This window comes from Girardinichthys multiradiatus, chromosome 4 (assembly GCF_021462225.1).
Source record: "Girardinichthys multiradiatus isolate DD_20200921_A chromosome 4, DD_fGirMul_XY1, whole genome shotgun sequence".
Lineage (NCBI taxonomy): Eukaryota > Metazoa > Chordata > Actinopteri > Cyprinodontiformes > Goodeidae > Girardinichthys > Girardinichthys multiradiatus.
This window is the reverse complement of record NC_061797.1, coordinates 16,586,437-16,605,036: the sequence shown is the minus strand read 5'-3', so window position 1 is coordinate 16,605,036 and position 18,600 is coordinate 16,586,437. Positions and strand designations below refer to the sequence as shown.

The following is an 18,600-nucleotide window of genomic DNA, read 5'->3' as shown; positions in this document are numbered from 1 at the left end:
TTCATCTCTATAAAGCTTTTCAGCAGATGGAAGCATGAAGTGCTCCAAAATCTCCTGATAGCTAGCTGCATTGACCCTGCCCTTGATAAAACACAGTGGACCAACATCAGCAGCTGACACGGCACCCCAGACCATCACTGACTGTGGGTACTTGACACTGGACTTCTGGCATTTTGGCATTTCCTTGTCCCCAGTCTTCCTCCAGACTCTGGCACATTGATTTCCGAATGACATGCAGAATTTGCTTTCATCCGAAAAAAGTACTTTGGACCACTGAGCAACAGTCCAGTGCTGCTTCTCTGTAGCCCAGGTCTGGGGAATGCGGCACCTGTAGCCCATTTCCTGCACACGCCTGTGCACGGTGGCTTTGGATGTTTCTACTCCAGACTCAGTCCACTGCTTCCGCAGGTCCCCCAAGGTCTGGAATCGGCCCTTCCCACAATCTTCCTCAGGGTCCAGTCACCTCTTCTCGTTGTGCAGCGTTTTCTGCCACACTTTTTCCTTCCCACAGACTTCCCACTGAGGTGCCTTGATACAGCACTCTGGGAACAGCCTATTCGTTCAGAAATGTCTTTCTGTGTCTTACCCTCTTGCTTGAGGGCGTCAATAGTGGCCTTCTGGACAGCAGTCAGGTCGGCAGTCTTACCCATGATTGGGGTTTTGAGTGATGAACCAGGCTGGGAGTTTTAAAGGCCTCAGGAATCTTTTGCAGGTGTTTAGAGTTAGCTCGTTGATTCAGATGATTAGGTTCATAGCTCGTTTAGAGACCCTTTTAATAATATGCTAATTTTGTGAGATAGGAATTTTGGGTTTTCATGAGCTGTATGCCAAAATCATCCGTATTAAGACAATAAAAGACCTGAAATATTTCAGTTAGTGTGCAATGAATCTAAAATATATGAATGTTAAATTTTCATCATGACATTATAGAAAATAATGAACTTTATCACAATATGCTAATATTTTGAGAAGGACCTGTAGGCTTAGGCTGCAGGAATACATTTATTTTATCTGCTCCTTTCTCCTACTACCCTCCAATTATATATTTTTCCAGTGGTTATTGACATTCAGGTGTGAGTTCTTTTTATTTTGTTTTTTATATAAGTGACCCTCAGCCTAGTGATTCTGTGTTTGATTGATATCAGCCGAGATATTGTCGTCAATTGACAGTGGACTCTTTTCTGTTGAGAATTGGCACTACATGAATAAACATGTGTTGAATTGAATACACTGAAACTGTTTTAAACCTTACCCTGATTGGATATGTTAGCTACATCAGTATTAATAAAGTTAATTTCGGGCTGTTTAAAAGACTTGCTGGAACAAGAAAAGTGTTCATCTTTAAAATAAATTACACGATAGATAATTATTTGTCCGAGTTTTAGGTTTAGCACGTGAACGCACCACGGCAACGACGCCCCACGGTGGTCAGGTGACCCGCAGCCGTAAGGCCGATTTCTGGCTTCTTCCTCGATGTCGGAGGGGACTGTGTCTGGACGAAATGGGCTCTGGCAATGATCGAGTTTGATCACTCAGAGATCCGACCAGCTGAGTCTGTGAATGGCGCCAAAACAGGACCCTAAACCGAAATTTCAAGAAGGTTGGTGTGGAAAAATGACACGGATGGTGGCTGTGAATGGATGAGGAGGAGGGGGCGGGTTTGTTATTGTTGTTTATCCTGCTGGAGCTGGTGCTCGGGAAGGGGCAGAATGGCTTCGATGCAGCTTTTAGAATGATTAATCTGATTAAAATCTCACAAAGGATGAAAATGCGTTGTCAGTCGTTTAAAATTTGAGCGATTTTAACAAAAGAAGGGCTAAATTGCTGTATGATTCATGCATCTATTAGCTGGCACAAAACTAGTCACTGACGGTTACAATGAAAGGAAAAAATGCGTTTTTAAGTGTCATTAAAGTCTTACATGTTTGTTTAATGGTGTGTGCAATGATTTTCTTTCCTTTCCAGGTGAACGAGTCCTGTGCTTTCATGGGCCACTGCTCTATGAGGCAAAGGTTTGTCCCCCTGATGGGGTTTTGGGGGCTTATTATCTGTTTCTTAACTATAAAATATAAAAAGAAATATGAGGCATCAACTGCACAGGTCTGTGTCTTTTCTTGCTTTCCAGTGTGTCAAAATCAACATAAAGGACAAGCAGATAAAATACTTCATTCACTACAGCGGCTGGAACAAAAAGTGAGCAGATTGGTTTTTAGTCTGCAGTCTATTTCTTAATATCTGCTGCAGTTTGAGCCCATTTTTTAAATAAGTGAATCAAATCATAGTGGTTGTGTTTCTGAAGGTCTGTTCTGTTTTTTGTTCTTATGTTGCAGCTGGGATGAATGGGTTCCTGAAAGCAGAGTTCTCAAATATGTGGACAGCAACCTTGCAAAACAAAGAGAGCTTCAAAAGGCCAATCAGTGAGTTGCTTTTCTTGTGCACAGATGTGTCACCGATATGAGGTTGTGGGTCTTATGGGACATCTCTTGCTTTTTAAAAGTAAATTGTTAATGTGACTAATTTAATTGTATTATACAGCACGTCCACAGTTATTTGCACCCTGCTGACTTTGAAGAAGCCCCTTTTACCCTTTTAGCCCTTATTCTTCTCCTATAATATTTCACAATGTTGCAGCCTACAGAGAAAGGGATCTTTGACCATTCTTTTTGAACAATCTCTCAAGATCATCCCCTCTCAAGATCATCCCCTCTCCCATGCTTCTCTTCAGCTCACCCCACATAAATTCGCATGGATTTATGCCATGGGACTGAAATGGCCATTCAAGAAGCTTGATTTTTGAACTTGTTGAGCATTTTTTCTGTTGATCCATATGTTTTGGATCATTATGCTGCCAAAGGACCCAGTGATGACACTTTTTTAAGTTTACTAGCCAAGGCCACTAGATTTGTATTTAAACTGTTCGTTTAGTTAAAAAAGGTAATGATGCCATGCATTCTAACAAGGTTCCCAGGGCCTTTAGAAGAGAAACAGACCCACAGCATCACAGGTCCTCTGCTGTGCTTAAGAGAGGACATCAGAATCAGAATCAGAATCAGAAAAGCTTTATTGCCAAGTACGTTTTTGGACATACAAGGAATTTGTTTTGGCGTAGTCAGTGCAATACAATACAAATTAAACAGTATAAACATATCTACAATATAATATAAATATATGTGCACAGTTTTAAGTGGTTTCCGGGCTTTGTTAACAAGGCTGGTGGCAGATGGGAAAAAACTGTTCTTGTGGCGTGAGGTTTTGGTCCGGATGGACCGCAGCCTCCTGCCAGAGGGGAGAGTCTCAAAGAGTCTGTGACCAGGGTGGGAGGGATCAGCCAGAATCTTCCCTGCCTGCTTCAGGGTCCTGGAGGTGTACAGTTCCTGGAGCGACAGTAGACTGCAGCCAATCACCTTCTCAGCAGACCGAATGACACGCTGCAGCCTGCCCTTATCCTTGGCTGTAGCAGCGGCGTACCAGATGGTGATGGAGGAGGTGAGGATGGACTCAATGATGGCTGTGTAGAAGTGCACCATCATAGTCTTTGGCAGGTTGAATTTCTTCAGCTGCCACAGGAAGAACATCCTCTGCTGGGCTTTCTTGATGAGGGAGCTGATGTTTGGCTCCCACTTGAGATCCTGGGAGATGATGGTTCCCAGGAAGCGGAAAGATTCCACAGTGTCAATTGTGAACATGATGTGCTTTCCACATATTCCTCCTATGATTTCACAGCTCACACACCCATAGTGTCTGTGAGGAGTGAAGACGTATGGTCTTTGCGAGCAGCAAGCAGCAGAATTTAAAAGTTTAAACAATAAATTATTTTCAATGGGAAGAGTCAGCCATATCTATGAAAACTCTTGGCTGTTTGGGATATCATGACTTAACTTGTGATTTAAGAAGAGCCAAACGGAGTCGCCCTGCTTGATGTGGGTGAAGGCGTGATTAGCCTGCTACTCCTTGGACTTGGCAGGTTTAAATCAGTAGCTATATTTTGTAGCCATTTCCTGACTTATGAAGATCAACACACATCTGCCTTATTGAAATAGCATTTTTCCCATTATGAAAAGTGGCTAAGACAGTTGGAAACGTGCGACACATCATATTTGTACCCCATGAACACAGGAAGTCATTGATTACTATTAAAAGTTCCAGAGCACAAAATATTGAAAAAAAACAACAAAAAAACATTTTATTTCTTAACAAGGGATTTTTTCTCTCATTGAGTAAATGTAGTAAAACATTGCAGTAACATGATGCTACTGCAAAGCTTTGTATACATATGTACAAATAAGAGTAGAGGATGCTGCACATATTTAGACATGTTTGCTGAAACTCTTTACAGTACAGCACATGGCTGGTTAGAGCACTGTAAGGTGATTTAAATGATCTAATTCTGTTGTTTTTCTTTTCCAGAGATCATTATGTTGAGGGAAAGATGAGGGGTTTAGCACCAAGCAAGAAGATTGCTGCTGTGCAGCAAAAAAATGTCGATCTGTAAGTTTTCCTTATTTTATTTTTCCCTGTATGTGTGATGGTGTACACTTGCAATCATCCCAGATGTAGAAATCTTTAGACCCGGAGTACAATCAGACTAAAAGAAACCAGATAAGATGTTTTGAGGGACAAGAAAAAAAAGTTCAGTCGCTTTTTATTCCAGCAATCTGAATCATCTTTGTGTAGTAATGGCTTAAAACAACAGGATATTGACAGGACAATCTTCCACACTGTGGTGTTCCCTTGGACTTTCTTTATAGTGTCATATACTATATCCAAAAAGCCTCATCATATTTTATTATAGCTGCAAAAAATGATCACTATTGTCATTACATTATCAATGCGTGCCATAGGAAAGGAATAAGTGGATGGAATATTTTGTTAGTTATTACATGTCAAATGCAGTCTATTAAACGCTCTGAATGTCTGTAGACGTGCATTAGGCCAGATGGATGGACTCTCTCTGCTGTCAATACCCTCAGCTGGTATTAGAGTGGCCGAGATGCTGAAGGTCAAATATATCACCCTAACCCTAACATAATGGTGACAGAAAAGAAAGGAAAGAGTGAGGAAAATACAGGTTAATAGTACCTAGTATCATGATTATAATATTCAACAACAATACCGAAAATGCACATTTCCAAAATTGTGTGCATCATATAATTTAATTTGAAATATATATTAAACATTTTCTTTAATTTTTTGGGCTGTGATTTTAAAGGTTAGTAGAGAGAACTCTGCATTCCCATAAAATGCAGGGGTAAAACGCGTGACCCACATTCAGAGGCTTCAGTCCTCGACTCAGTCATCGCAGGTTTGATTTCTGCTATCTTTTCCAATGGTTATAATCAGTCAGACAGAGAGATGTATCCCAATCCTTGTGGTTTTTAGTATAACAATGACCATCAGTGGGCTCTAGATGGACAAACTTTATCAGTTTATTATTTTACTTAGTGCCCCTACACGTGGCCCGTTCTGGGGTGGCCGGGCTCTGGCACTCGGTGGTTTGGTCTGGCCTCCCCGGCGGCCCCACTCCGTTCCGGACCCTTTATGGGGTGCCTTGAGACGACATTGTTGTAAATAAGCGCTATATACATAAATAAACTGAAACTGAAACTATCTCTGTTGTTATGCTGCTATAGGCTTAGGCTGCTGGAGGACATAATGACCACTTTCACCCTCTTCGCTACATTCTCTCACTACTCTCCAATTTTGCATTATTTGCTGTTATTTCAGTTTTTAACCTTGTTCTCTCTACTTTCTCTTCCTAGAAGCTACACCTGGCCTGACTCTGTGTCTACTTGTGACACCTTTCTGGAGAGGGGCATCATCCGAGCTTCTGCTGGCAACAACTTAATGCTCACCCTCTACCTATGATCCACATGGCCCTGTCTTTCAGTGTTTAACCCTTTCACTCTCCTAGACATGGCAACTGACCGAGCTTTTACTGTAACTAATTATATGTGCTCTCTTTCAGACTCTAACCTTGAAAACTGGCTCAGAGTTTATCTGTTCTTTCTTTCTAGATAAAACGACTAAAGGAGCTACATCCATTAACATTTACTTTTCCTTCCCATAGAAAGTACTCCTGGATCAGTGCTTCTGTGTTCTCTTTGTGTCTCTGCTCTGTTCTCTCAAACCTCCAGTCGGTCGTGGCAGATGGCCGCTCACACTGAGCCTGGTTCTGCCGGAGGTTTCTTCCTGTTAAAAGGGAGTTTTTCCTCTCCACTGTCGCTACATGCATGCTCAGTATGAGGGATTGCTGCAAAGTCAACGCCAGTGACTGTCCACTGTCTCTACATGCTCATCCAGGAGGAGTGAATGCTGCAAGTCACTGACTGGATGCAATCTGCTGGGTTTCCTTAGACAGAAAAACTTTTTATCCAATTTGAATAAATAACTGAATCTGACTGCACTGTTCAATGATTAGGAATAACTGGAATGTATGTACCTGACTTGAAATCTATATGATTTGATTGAATTGACTTAGCCCTTTTTAAAGTTACCCACCTTTCACATAATGCGACAGGAAACAACACTCTCCAATTATTCTTACCTCTGCCTTCCTCCCTCCCTGTTGGATGGAGTAAGGGGGAGTCAGGTTTAGCCTAAACCGGCTCATTTGGCGCTACATAAATAAACTAAACTAAACTCCTGGCCCAAGTGACTTCTGCTGCATGTCTTCCCCCTCTCTCCACCTCTTTCTTGTCAGCCTTCTGTTAAAAACATTAGAAAAATAAAGGCCACTAGTGCTGCAAAAAAAGGATGGGCTTAAATTTTCTCATGTGAATAGTAAATGTGCATTTACTCAGAAAAAAGTTTTTTAAGACCTTTTGTCTAAACATGACAAAAGTGAAATATTGAACGTTTCTAAACTTTAACTCTGTAATAAATGAAATAATAAAAGTTTTTGTACTAAATGCAGCTTTTGTTGGAGCTTAAAAGATATGTCTGTTTTAAAAGTGTCATGGTGACTGTCTTTCATATCTATATTTTTTCATTCTAGGAAGGTTAAAAAGGCAAAACAGAAAAGTGAGTAAAATATTTTACATGTTTGTGGCTGCTTCATCTTGATTGGCTTTTAAATAGAAATGATTTACGCGGTTTGAAAGTATGTGATTTGAAATCTTTATATACATGCCATTAGGATGCGTTTAGGTAAAATTCCCCAGAACTATTTACATTTTAGATTTAAACAAAAGAAAACACTCATCAGAGGTCTACATTTCTATTTCTTTATTTAAAAGTAATCTGCAGACAAAGTAAATGTGTGAAAACACTATTAACATAGTAAATAGCACTTTGAGATACTGTAAACTAGATGAGCCGCTCTTTACAATCAAAGGTAACTTAATGTTGATCGTGCCTGCATTTATACACACTTCATTTGTCGGTTTTGTTGTCCAGTCCCCGGGTCGGGTGAAGGAAGCAGCAGTGGAGAAACACCCCAGGCACCACGGAAGAAGCGAGCTCGGGTAGACCCAACTGTCGAGTGTGTACGTATCATCACTTACTGGAAATCATCCTGGGTTTATGGCTTTTTACTGCGAGTATCCTGTCATTTTATCAGCATGTAAAGCTGTGGGATAAGGACTTTCAACACTTGTTTAAGCATTGTTCTTCTGTTGCTGCAGTTATGGTAAAAAGCAAACACCTCTTTTTTTCTAAGCCTTTGTCCATCTGGACAAAAGTCCTCTTATCCATTTCAAGTCTGTAGAATCACAAATTTAAGATAATAATTTAGCAGAATCTTCTATCTTCTCTCAGGTCTCTCACATTGTAGAGAAACTTTTACTTTCGCAGAGCTGCTTTGGATTATTGGGGCAGCAGACATTTATTTAGCTCTTATAACCTACTACCAAAGCATTTAATCCAGAATGAGCTCAGGTTTTTTGACGGGGCCATTTTAGCATTTTTATTGTACTTTCCACAGTATTTCTGTTGTAGATTTGCTGCAGTGTTTGAGGTCTTTGTTTTATGTGTTACACCTTTTAGCTGAGCTGTACTTGTCTAAGAGATAACCTCACATTGACTCTAAAGGACAATACAGGCTTCATTTATGACTCGATAACTGTTTGTCCTGTGTAGAGATGGACGATATATTGGCATTAACATCAGCATCGGTTGATTTCAGTCTTTCTCGGCATTGGTCCGATAAGTAAAACTGAGAGAGAGAGGGGGTTGCCATGTGGTGCTTGTCCCAGGCATGTGACAGTGATGCAATCCAGGACTGTAGGGTATTTAACTGAGGCAGAGAAGCAATGTCAGCAGTGGGGTAATTTTTTCATGGTGTTGAAAGGGTAGGGAAATATAAATAATATAAATAATATTGGTATATATCAAGTTTTGGCCATAACAGCAATATTAATATCGGATACTGGCATTGGCCCAAATTTTCTTATCTGTGCATAGTCCTGTGGATGGAAAACAAGCTCAAACCATCACCCCTCTAATACACTGCTTAACAGTTGATATGAGGGCTGTGTTCTCATATGCTGTGCTTGGTTTTTAAGCACATTTTATCATCAGATTATCTCAAACTTGGTGTCATTTTTAAACGACTTATGACCTTAAGACGCAGCTTTGCAAACCAACACTTTTCTGACTTGTTGTTTTAAAAGAGCAAGGCTTTAGGGTCCACATTTAGAGTACATTTGCTATCATGGCCATAACCAAACAGTCATCTTTACTCTTTTCCTCTTGTGAATAGGGATTCTAACTGTAGAAAGATTGGCTCTAAGTTGTTTCAAAATAACCTTACTTACATCCTATTCTGGAGTAATGGGCTCTAGTTATTGCTTCTCTGATGAGATGTTTTTCACCTTGACATGGTAAGCTCACACTGAATGCTCCAAAGAAGCAAACCGACATATCTTTTGCTTTTAGTTAATGATAATAATCAGTTGGTCAAATAAAAACTTTCATATTTTTTATTTTCAAGGAACAATTATACATCTTTCTTACTCTGCTCCTGCATATTCATTTGAGTTTTTTGTTTTGTAAAATGAATAATGACACAAAGTAATATGTCATGTATTGTTCATCATCTGAGGTTTTATTTACCCATTAAGGGCGGAGCAAAAAATAGATGATTATTGAGTATTTTTTTGATATGTTTAACACTGTAAAAGAAAGAATGGACATCACTGGGACAAAGCCACAACTGCTGATGTGACTTAAAATACTCAAGATCAATGTATAATTTGACCTTTTTGAAGAAGAGAGCAAAAAGGGAAATACTATAGTTTAACAGTTGAGCTGACCATTTTTTCTTATTCTGTACAAACAGAATACATTGAATTGTTAGGATAAATTGTGCCTTTGTGTGACTGACATTCAGTTGGTTGAATTGTGTGGGGTTTTGTTGTTATTTCCTATGGGATTCTAGTAATTGGTGAAATATGGGTTTATTTTGCTCATATATAAAGAGAAACAGATAATTTAATCCTTCAGGGGTGAAAATTGATGAAAAGGAGAAATCTGCTATGTTTCTTGCTGTATTTAGTTTAAGTCCTAGAAATATAATACCAGTACATTAGCTCTGAGTGGAGTGGTTTGTGTGTCCAGGAGGAAATGTTTGCAAACCGTGTGGAGGTGAAAGTGAAGATTCCTGAAGAGTTGAAACCTTGGCTGGTGGACGACTGGGACCTCATCACACGGCAGAAACAGGTGTGAAAAAAACGGAAAACACATTTCCTGTCTTACACTTCGGCTCAGGAGTGCACAGTAAGAAACATATTAGACTTCAAATAAATAGGGATGCTGTCTAGCTACTATAATCTACCAGAGAGAAATGAAATGAGGGAAATATTTACCAAACCTTTATCAAATACACAAGCTGTTTCTAATATTGCATTTGATTACAACCACAAGTCCACAGGGCTCTAAGCAGATCGACTCAGACAATGATACAAAACACAACAATCTAACTTTAATGTGAAAAGTACAAGAAGTACACTGTTTTAATATCAGATGGTGTTGCATGTTAACAAATATCTCACCAATCAGGTCTGAAAAAGTTGGTGATCTCAACCTAAAAAAAAAATACAATATCATGCAATAGATTTTTCTTGGAAGACTGAGACAAAACTGACCAGTTGGAAGCATAAAAAACAAAGTGTTTCAATAAGAATTATGTAGCAGCCAGATCTTGCTAATCAAAGGCATGGGATAAACTTATCGTCATCGAGTGTAAACACTAACTCTATAACGCAGCTCCTTGGTGTGTATGTTGGTTTGTTTAAGCATGTCAAGAAGGAAATACATGGGATGATCTTAGAGAATGTGGTTGTTATTGCCCATCAGTCGAAGAAGGGCTTTACTGTAAGACCATTTCCAAATAATTTGGGCTCCATCTTTACAGGTCCTTCTCAAAATATTAGCATATTGTGATAAAGTTCATTATTTTCCATAATGTCATGATGAAAATTTAACATTCATATATTTTAGATTCATTGCACACTAACTGAAATATTTCAGGTCTTTTATTGTCTTAATACGGATGATTTTGGCATACAGCTCATGAAAACCCAAAATTCCTATCTCACAAAATTAGCATATTTCATCCGACCAATAAAAGAAAAGTGTTTTTAATACAAAAAACGTCAACCTTCAAATAATCATGTACAGTTATGCACTCAATACTTGGTCGGGAATCCTTTGGCAGAAATGACTGCTTCAATGCGGCGTGGCATGGAGGCAATCAGCCTGTGGCATTGCTGAGGTCTTATGGAGGCCCAGGATGCTTCGATAGCGGCCTTTAGCTCATCCAGAGTGTTGGGTCTTGAGTCTCTCAACGTTCTCTTCACAATATCCCACAGATTCTCTATGGGGTTCAGGTCAGGAGAGTTGGCAGGCCAATTGAGCACAGTGATACCATGGTCAGTAAACCATTTACCAGTGGTTTTGGCACTGTGAGCAGGTGCCAGGTCGTGCTGAAAAATGAAATCTTCATCTCCATAAAGCTTTTCAGCAGATGGAAGCATGAAGTGCTCCAAAATCTCCTGATAGCTAGCTGCATTGACCCTGCCCTTGATAAAATACAGTGGACCAACACCAGCAGCTGACACGGCACCCCAGACCATCACTGACTGTGGGTACTTGACACTGGACTTCTGGCATTTCGGCATTTCCTTCTCCCCAGTCTTCCTCCAGACTCTGGCACCTTGATTTCCGAATGACATGCAGAATTTGCTTTCATCCGAAAAAAGTACTTTGGACCACTGAGCAACAGTCCAGTGCTGCTTCTCTGTAGCCCAGGTCAGGCGCTTCTGCCGCTGTTTCTGGTTCAAAAGTGGCTTGACCTGGGGAATGCGGCACCTGTAGCCCATTTCCTGCACACGCCTGTGCACGGTGGCTCTGGATGTTTCTACTCCAGACTCAGTCCACTGCTTCCGCAGGTCCCCCAAGGTCTGGAAACGGCCCTTCTCCACAATCTTCCTCAGGGTCCGGTCACCTCTTCTCGTTGTGCAGCGTTTTCTGCCACACTTTTTCCTTCCCACAGACTTCCCACTGAGGTGCCTTGATACAGCACTCTGGGAACAGCCTATTCGTTCAGAAATTTCTTTCTGTGTCTTACCCTCTTGCTTGAGGGTGTCAATAGTGGCCTTCTGGACAGCAGTCAGGTCGGCAGTCTTACCCATGATTGGGGTTTTGAGTGATGAACCAGGCTGGGAGTTTTAAAGGCCTCAGGAATCTTTTGCAGGTGTTTAGAGTTAACTCGTTGATTCAGATGATTAAGTTCATAGCTCGTTTATTAGACCCTTTTAATGATATGCTAATTTTGTGAGATAGGAATTTTGGGTTTTCATGAGCTGTATGCCAAAATCATCCGTATTAAGACAATAAAAGACCTGAAATATTTCAGTTAGTGTGCAATGAATCTAAAATATATGAATGTTAAATTTTCATCATGACATTATGGAAAATAATGAACTTTATCACAATATGCTAATATTTTGAGAAGGACCTGTATACTCTGGGAGATTGTTGAAGCAGAAAACATTAGAGACAGCTGCCAATATTCCCCGGAGTACATGTTCCACCAAGTTTAGATCAGGGTCAGACTGTGCAGGTTTCAGGAAGCGTGCTAACAGCCTAAGAGCTTCATCCCAGACTCGACAGCCCCTGATAGCGGCTGGCTGAAGAAGGCCATGTCGCACTGAAAAGAATACAGCAGCACCACTTTGGTTTGCAAGGTTGCATCATCAAACTGAAAAAACTTGGAACAATTTACTTTGGAGACATAAGACAGCATTTTGGCGGAAAGGAAAGGAAAGGAAAGGAAAGGAAAGGAAAGGAAAGGAAAGGAAAGGAAAGGAATAACATAAAAGAAAAGTATGAAATATATTCCTGGTCTGGATAAGGATGGAAAATCATAATAGAAAAACATTTGTATTAACCACTGTAATATACGGTCTAAGAGTTGTGTCCTTCCTTCTTTGTCTACTTCTTTCCTACCCCTCTTCCTTTCTTTCTTTTCTTGTGTCCTTCCCTTATTTGCTTCTCATGTTTTTCCTTCCTTGTGTCTGCCCCTTTTTCCTTTCTTTGCTTGTCCTTCCCTCCCTCCTTTCTTCCTTCTTTTTCCCTACCTTTTCTTTCTTTCTTTCTTTTCTTTCTTCCTATGTCCTTTCCTTTTTCCTTCCACCTTCTTCTGAACCTTTTTCAGGACTAATACCGTCAAGGAGGTTTTGTGTTCCGAGTTATCACAAAAATGCAAAAGCAAAGCAAACAAGGTCCACCCTGGAGGACTGAGATTCTCAGAACATGTTATAATTACCCTCCTAAGTGAACACAATTATGCATAATATCCTTCGGTTTTGAATGAATATGTGTTGTTTCCTTGCTTCCAGTTATTTCATTTGCCTGCCAAGAAGAATGTGGAGGTGATCCTGGAAGACTATGCAAACTACAAAAAATCAAAAGGAAGCTCTGACAACAAGTAAGACATCCTTCCCCCTGCCCCCTGATGTTCTTTGAATGTCAAAGACCAGAGAAATCAAGGTCCTGTTGCCTAAATGTCCTGCCTTGTTTCATGTGTCCAGCTCATTACACCCCCTGGCTGTCATATAATGTGTTTTCCGCATTAGTGTCTTCACTTTCCTTCTCAGAACAGATTTACTGGCAGTTTTATTGCTCTTTTGGGCACTTTACACCAGAGGAGGTTTGCCTGTGCACATCATGTATAGCTGCCGGAACTATAACTGCACTTCATGTGGATTGAATTTAAAATGCAAAAACAAAAATATTTTCTTCTTCTGAGCTTGTTTACAGTACAGTTTGAAATGCATTAGTCTATTGTTCATGGTTTTGAGTCTTTCTTCAGGTCTCTAGATCTTTACCAAAATTGCACAAGCACAATTACTGCTAAATTATTGTGTTTCTGTGAGCACAAGAGAGACAGCGGTTCAGATAACTTATTCTCTTGAGGGCTGCAGCTCTAATATTCTACTGGTTTTGAACCTGAAACTCAACTTGCATGCTTTTAAGCTGCCGTTTCATATTCTCTGTGCTTTTTCTGCAGGGAGTACGCCGTAAACGAGGTGGTGGCGGGGATTCGAGAGTACTTCAACGTCATGCTGGGGACTCAGTTGCTTTACAAGTTCGAGAGACCACAGTACGCTGACATCCTGTCTGAACACCCTGATGTGCCGATGTCTCAGGTGTACGGAGCCCCGCACCTGTTGCGTCTGTTCGGTGGGTGCAAATGAAAAGCATGGAAGTAAACACAGTTAATATCATCACAAGACATACCTCAAGACATATTTCAGAAACACACAAGCACACAGTAAGATTTATTTTCGATCACACAACTACTTTATTTTCTTTGTTTGAAGCTGATCTGCTTTTCTGGTATTAAAGTAGCATATTTATCTTTGAACAATATGAATCCATGATAGGCCCAACAGAAAGCATCACAACTATATAATCAAAACTCATTAAAAGAATCATCTTAAACTGCTGTAGCATAACATGACAATAATTGTCACATCTCATATATACCATTTTACTTTACTGGGTGCTGGAGCCCACATATGAAATTAGTTTTCTGATATTATGGTGGACAGTTTGACTGTTAGAGAAGATTTTGCCATCAGATTAAATAGATCTTTCTGCAGAAACAAAGATGATCTAACTGGTATTGTATGATTAAAGATAACACAAAGTTAAAACAAACTTTATTAAATGGTTATGCGACATATCAGTCACTTTAGACAACTATTTCATTTTACTAAAAAGAAGAAGGTGCAGTCATGCATGTAGTCAGCTCCTGATTGTTTCATTCTTCCTGTATTGTTGATACTTGTCACCTTAATTTTAATAATTAGAATGATGATAACTGTTCCTAATCAGATCTTTACTCAAACATACATAATTAAAACAAGTTGAGTGATAAAGTAACTGAATCATTTGAGCTGCAGGAACCTTTATGTGTTTGAGAGCAAAGTTGATCTTTAGTTGATTTTATTTTTTTATTTTAGATAAAAAAGTAAAATAAACCAAAAATATTATTGCCTGAATCTTTTCAGCAATTCTGTTTGAACTTACCATCACCTGCTCTTGTAACGCATCTCTTCCACTTTACACTGATAAAATCCTGCTTGTCAAAAGGTCGCAGAAAGGTTGTGATCAAATGAAATCGAATCAAATGGCAATAACCTTATTCTGATCATATTTTAGCGTGGCTTTGTGGAGGATGTAGCTGCGCACATGCATGAAGTACACGTTTCAGATTGTGCAATTTATTCTTTTTAACGGGTTTTGTAAATTGTGTGATCCATTATTTAACTCACTAAATCAGATAGCTAAAGCTTGTTCCATCTGCAAGCAAGAAAAAAAAATGAACTGAGTAATTTAGCGAATACCAAAAGTGGCAAAATGTGTTACTGCATTGTTATGCATAATTTTTACAATTATTATTATTATTTACAATTAATTTAACATTTAAATGTAAATTACATTAAATGGCATACCAATCATATCAGCATTTATTTTTAGTATTCATTCAATTACTCCACGTTCTTCTGCTGCTGTTTACCATAAAATAATTTAAACTGTCATTGTGTCTCACTGGAAAGACTAGCATCTGATTGGTTTACTTCCACAGTAAGTTCACTTCAGACCAATCGGGTTGGCTGGAGCAGATCATTATGTCCACTGGCTTTGATGTGAAAGGCTAACTGGTTTAAAAGAAAAAATAACTAATAATTTTTTGCTGCGGCACATCATTATGAAATTCTTTCAGCAGAATTGAAATTAAATGATTTTGTTTTATTTAAATCAAGCAGAAATATTGATTTATTACTAGTTGATGAAATTATTTATAATTTGTTTTTTCCAATAGTTAATGACCTATTTGTATTTTATTGATTTGTGCTGTCTTTGGACCAACATAGTAATTATGTCAGTAATTTTACTTTTGTTAAAAGATAAGCAAATAGTATAGGCTATATCAAGTTTCTTGGACATCTTATGTATTCACACACAAAAATGAAATTGCCATAATGTATGTCATAAAGTCTGTAAAGTTTGCATTTCTTTTTCCTGCATGCAGTAAACCTTTAAAATAGACACCTTTTCTTAAATGAACTTTATCAGTTCAGTAAATAGATGGTAATTAATTTTTATATTTATTGAATCTCTTCTTACTCCTGATTTACCATATGTAACATGATAGCTTTGAGTAGTTCTAGTTCTTAATATTTTTATAAGAATTAAATCCATAAAATGAAAACCTAATTTTCTCTGGTCCTCTTCTATGCACCGTATTCCTCCATCAACAGTTCGTATCGGAGCCATGCTGGCGTACACTTTACTAGACGAGAAGAGTCTGGCTCTGCTGCTCAGTTACCTCCAAGATTTCCTCAAGTAAGCTCCAACTCCCAGCTCTCCACCATGACTCCATGTCATGTTTGGCTGATTTTCAAATGACCTGGTTCTTCCTTTTACTTTCATATTAGTGCAGCCATGCTTGGTGAAAACTCTTTGAAACGGCGGCCGTGAAATCGATTTTCTGCTCAGAAACCTTTTTTTTTTTGTTCAGAATGGCTGTGCCTGTAGCTGCAAATTACTGCAGATGGAGCGGCTGCTTGGATAGTTGAGACAGAATACATAGATTATTCATTGCAGATGTTTTATTTATTTTGATAACTTGTCTGAGTTCTTAATAAGAAACACTATGTACAACTTAAAAACACAATAATTGCACTAACATTAGATCTAACAGTTTAAAAATTACATATTATTTTATGTGGATTTCAGTAATGTTAGTGAGCCGATGCCTTTCTACAAGCTGTCTGTCACAACAGATTTCTACCTGCGCCACCGATGACAAATAGTCTCACTGTTTCTTCAGGTACCTGGTGAAGAACTCGTCCACCCTTTTCAATGCCAGTGACTACGAGGTTGCCCCCCCTGAGTACCACCGCAAAGCTGTGTAAGAGCTCTCAGCAGCGCTCTGACTGAGAAACATCACCACCCTGTCAGGCCACAAGTAAAAATAACCATTAGTTTAGTTTGGAGGGAATATTCGGATAAGCTTTTTCGTTTCAGCTGACAGGTTTTGTCCTGAAAAGATCTTAGGAGCTTGTGACGGTTTGTAGGGAAGAAAACATAACCTGCTATTGATATCAGTCAGTCAGTCAGTCATTTTCTACCGCTTATTCCATAGTGGGTCGCAGGGGAGCTGGTGCCTATCTCCGCTGTTGATATCACTTTGTTTAAAAAGACACAAAACAAACTGTTTCACTTTAATTTCAACAACCAGTTATATCATGTTTTTGTGCATTCCAGCTGAGGTGCTTGTTACTATTGCATGCTTATAATTATTGTTGCTTCTTTGGCAACATGAGGTGCAACTCAGTGCTGAACTGCAAGATTAGTAGCAAACCATTAAAATGTTTCTATGTTGTGCATTTTTATCAATTTGTAAAAAAAAAAAAAAAGATAAGAAAAAGTTGCAAAACAATGTTCACATTGTTTACTGTTTCTGTGATGTTTAAATCGTTAAATGATTTGATGTTGTATTTGTTATTTAAAGATGTATTCAGTTGAATGTTGCCCGCTGATTAATTAAGATAAATCTCAACAGACTCACAGAAACTACTTTCTGCTTTGGTTCATATCAAACCTCCAACAGTTGTTTTGTAAAATAAAAATTGGTTTTATATTCATCTTATTCGACAGGATGCTAAAAAGGTTATTTTTTATGCATATGTGAGTTTATATATTAAAAAAAACCTACTAAATTCATAAAGTACAACAGTCAGTATTGTACGCCTCTTTATTTATGTAAATTCCTTGCAATCATGAAAGTTCAACCTGTTATCTGCTTAACTTGCCCATGTTTAACACTGTCTCTGAACACAACAGGCTACATTTATTCTGTAAATACCCTGTGAGAAATCTAAATACGTAATGATGAATGAATCATTAAATAATAACTACAGTATGCAACAGCAGTCTGGTTCCTGATACAACTCAACCATATATATATATATATATATATATTTTTTTTTTGTCTTCTCTTAAAACAAAAGCCACCATACAGTGAAGCAATATCAATATGAATCAATATGTAACACAACGAAAGGGGGCAGTATTTTCCTCGTTTAGTCTGATTCCCTCAAAAAAAAGTTGTTGTTTTAACCTACTTGTTAAAACAAAGTTTCTCTTCTATTAGGAGATTATTAAGTAATTGAATGTTCCCAGAGTTACAAGCAAACAAAAAAGGATATAAAGAAGGGTGCATAGGGCAGCAAGGCTGAAAAACTGCAGGTGAATGTGTTTTAAAAGCAAACAAGCTACTGTACTCTGTGTGGATTTTTTGAGCTGAATTAAATTTTCAACTAAGTAAAACATCTATTGTTTAAAGATTATTTTTAACTCTGAATATCAGCTGCCTAATTATTGGTGTGTATCTCAATAGACAAAAAAATGATACCCAAAAAGTTTGGAAACATTAATTAAGTCAATCATTTCCCTCCTCTATTAATAGTGTTTAGTGTTGTACTTATGTCTTTGGGAAGCCTGAATAGACACATTTACTACAAGGTAAAACTGGGAAGGATCATATATCATTGAAATGATCAACAGAGTCAAAGGTCTGAGTAGTAACCCCCACACCAAAAAAACAAACAAAACACAGCTAAAATCCCTTGAGAAATGTTCCTGCCACTATGCACCCTTACTTTGAGCTTCATGTGATGCCAGGCATCTGCCATTCACAGGTATGGTAGACGCCTGATAGAGACCTAATCAACAGCACTTGTGTGCATGGGTCGGGCAACTTTGTGGAGTTTGTGTCCTTCAGCATCAACATGCCACAGCCTTGTCTCTTCAGACCGAGGCCTGTGAAGTAGGGCAACTGGAAGCTGGTGTTCCTGCAGAATGGTAGCGTTACTGGGTGTCAGCCCTGGTTCCATTTCCACTTACTTATGGTAAAACCAAGTTCCATGAGACTGGTGAAATTAAAGGCAGACCACACAAGGGTCAATCTTTTGGGAGACGTTCTCCTGGAAAATCCAAAGGCACTTCAGGATTTGCACAACCCTACCACAGACACATCTCTGATCACAGAGTGAGGAGCAGACTGCACAGGAAGCCAGCAACAAT

General features: G+C 38.9%; 1 protein-coding gene across 1 annotated transcript; it reads left to right on the top strand.

Annotated features, from left to right (window-relative positions):
- The first annotated feature begins 1,421 nt into the window (after positions 1-1,421).
- Positions 1,422-17,254, top strand: LOC124867546 (mortality factor 4-like protein 1). Its single transcript, XM_047364038.1, has 12 exons — positions 1,422-1,600; positions 1,966-2,012; positions 2,126-2,193; positions 2,331-2,417; positions 4,408-4,488; positions 6,995-7,020; positions 7,396-7,484; positions 9,556-9,657; positions 12,840-12,928; positions 13,511-13,683; positions 15,771-15,855; positions 16,343-17,254. The coding sequence occupies exons 1-12, from the start codon at positions 1,561-1,563 to the stop codon at positions 16,425-16,427; spliced, it is 972 nt and encodes a 323-aa protein (XP_047219994.1). The 5' UTR covers positions 1,422-1,560; the 3' UTR covers positions 16,428-17,254.
- The last annotated feature ends 1,346 nt before the right edge of the window (positions 17,255-18,600 follow it).

Excerpts from the sequence above, each read along its gene's own strand:
- LOC124867546 (XM_047364038.1), top strand. The coding sequence starts at position 1,561 with ATGGCGCCAAAACAGGACCCTAAACCGAAATTTCAAGAAG. Across the intron at positions 2,013-2,125 it reads CACTGCTCTATGAGGCAAAG|TGTGTCAAAATCAACATAAA; the intron begins GTTTGTCCCCCT and ends CTTGCTTTCCAG. Across the intron at positions 7,485-9,555 it reads TAGACCCAACTGTCGAGTGT|GAGGAAATGTTTGCAAACCG; the intron begins GTACGTATCATC and ends TTGTGTGTCCAG.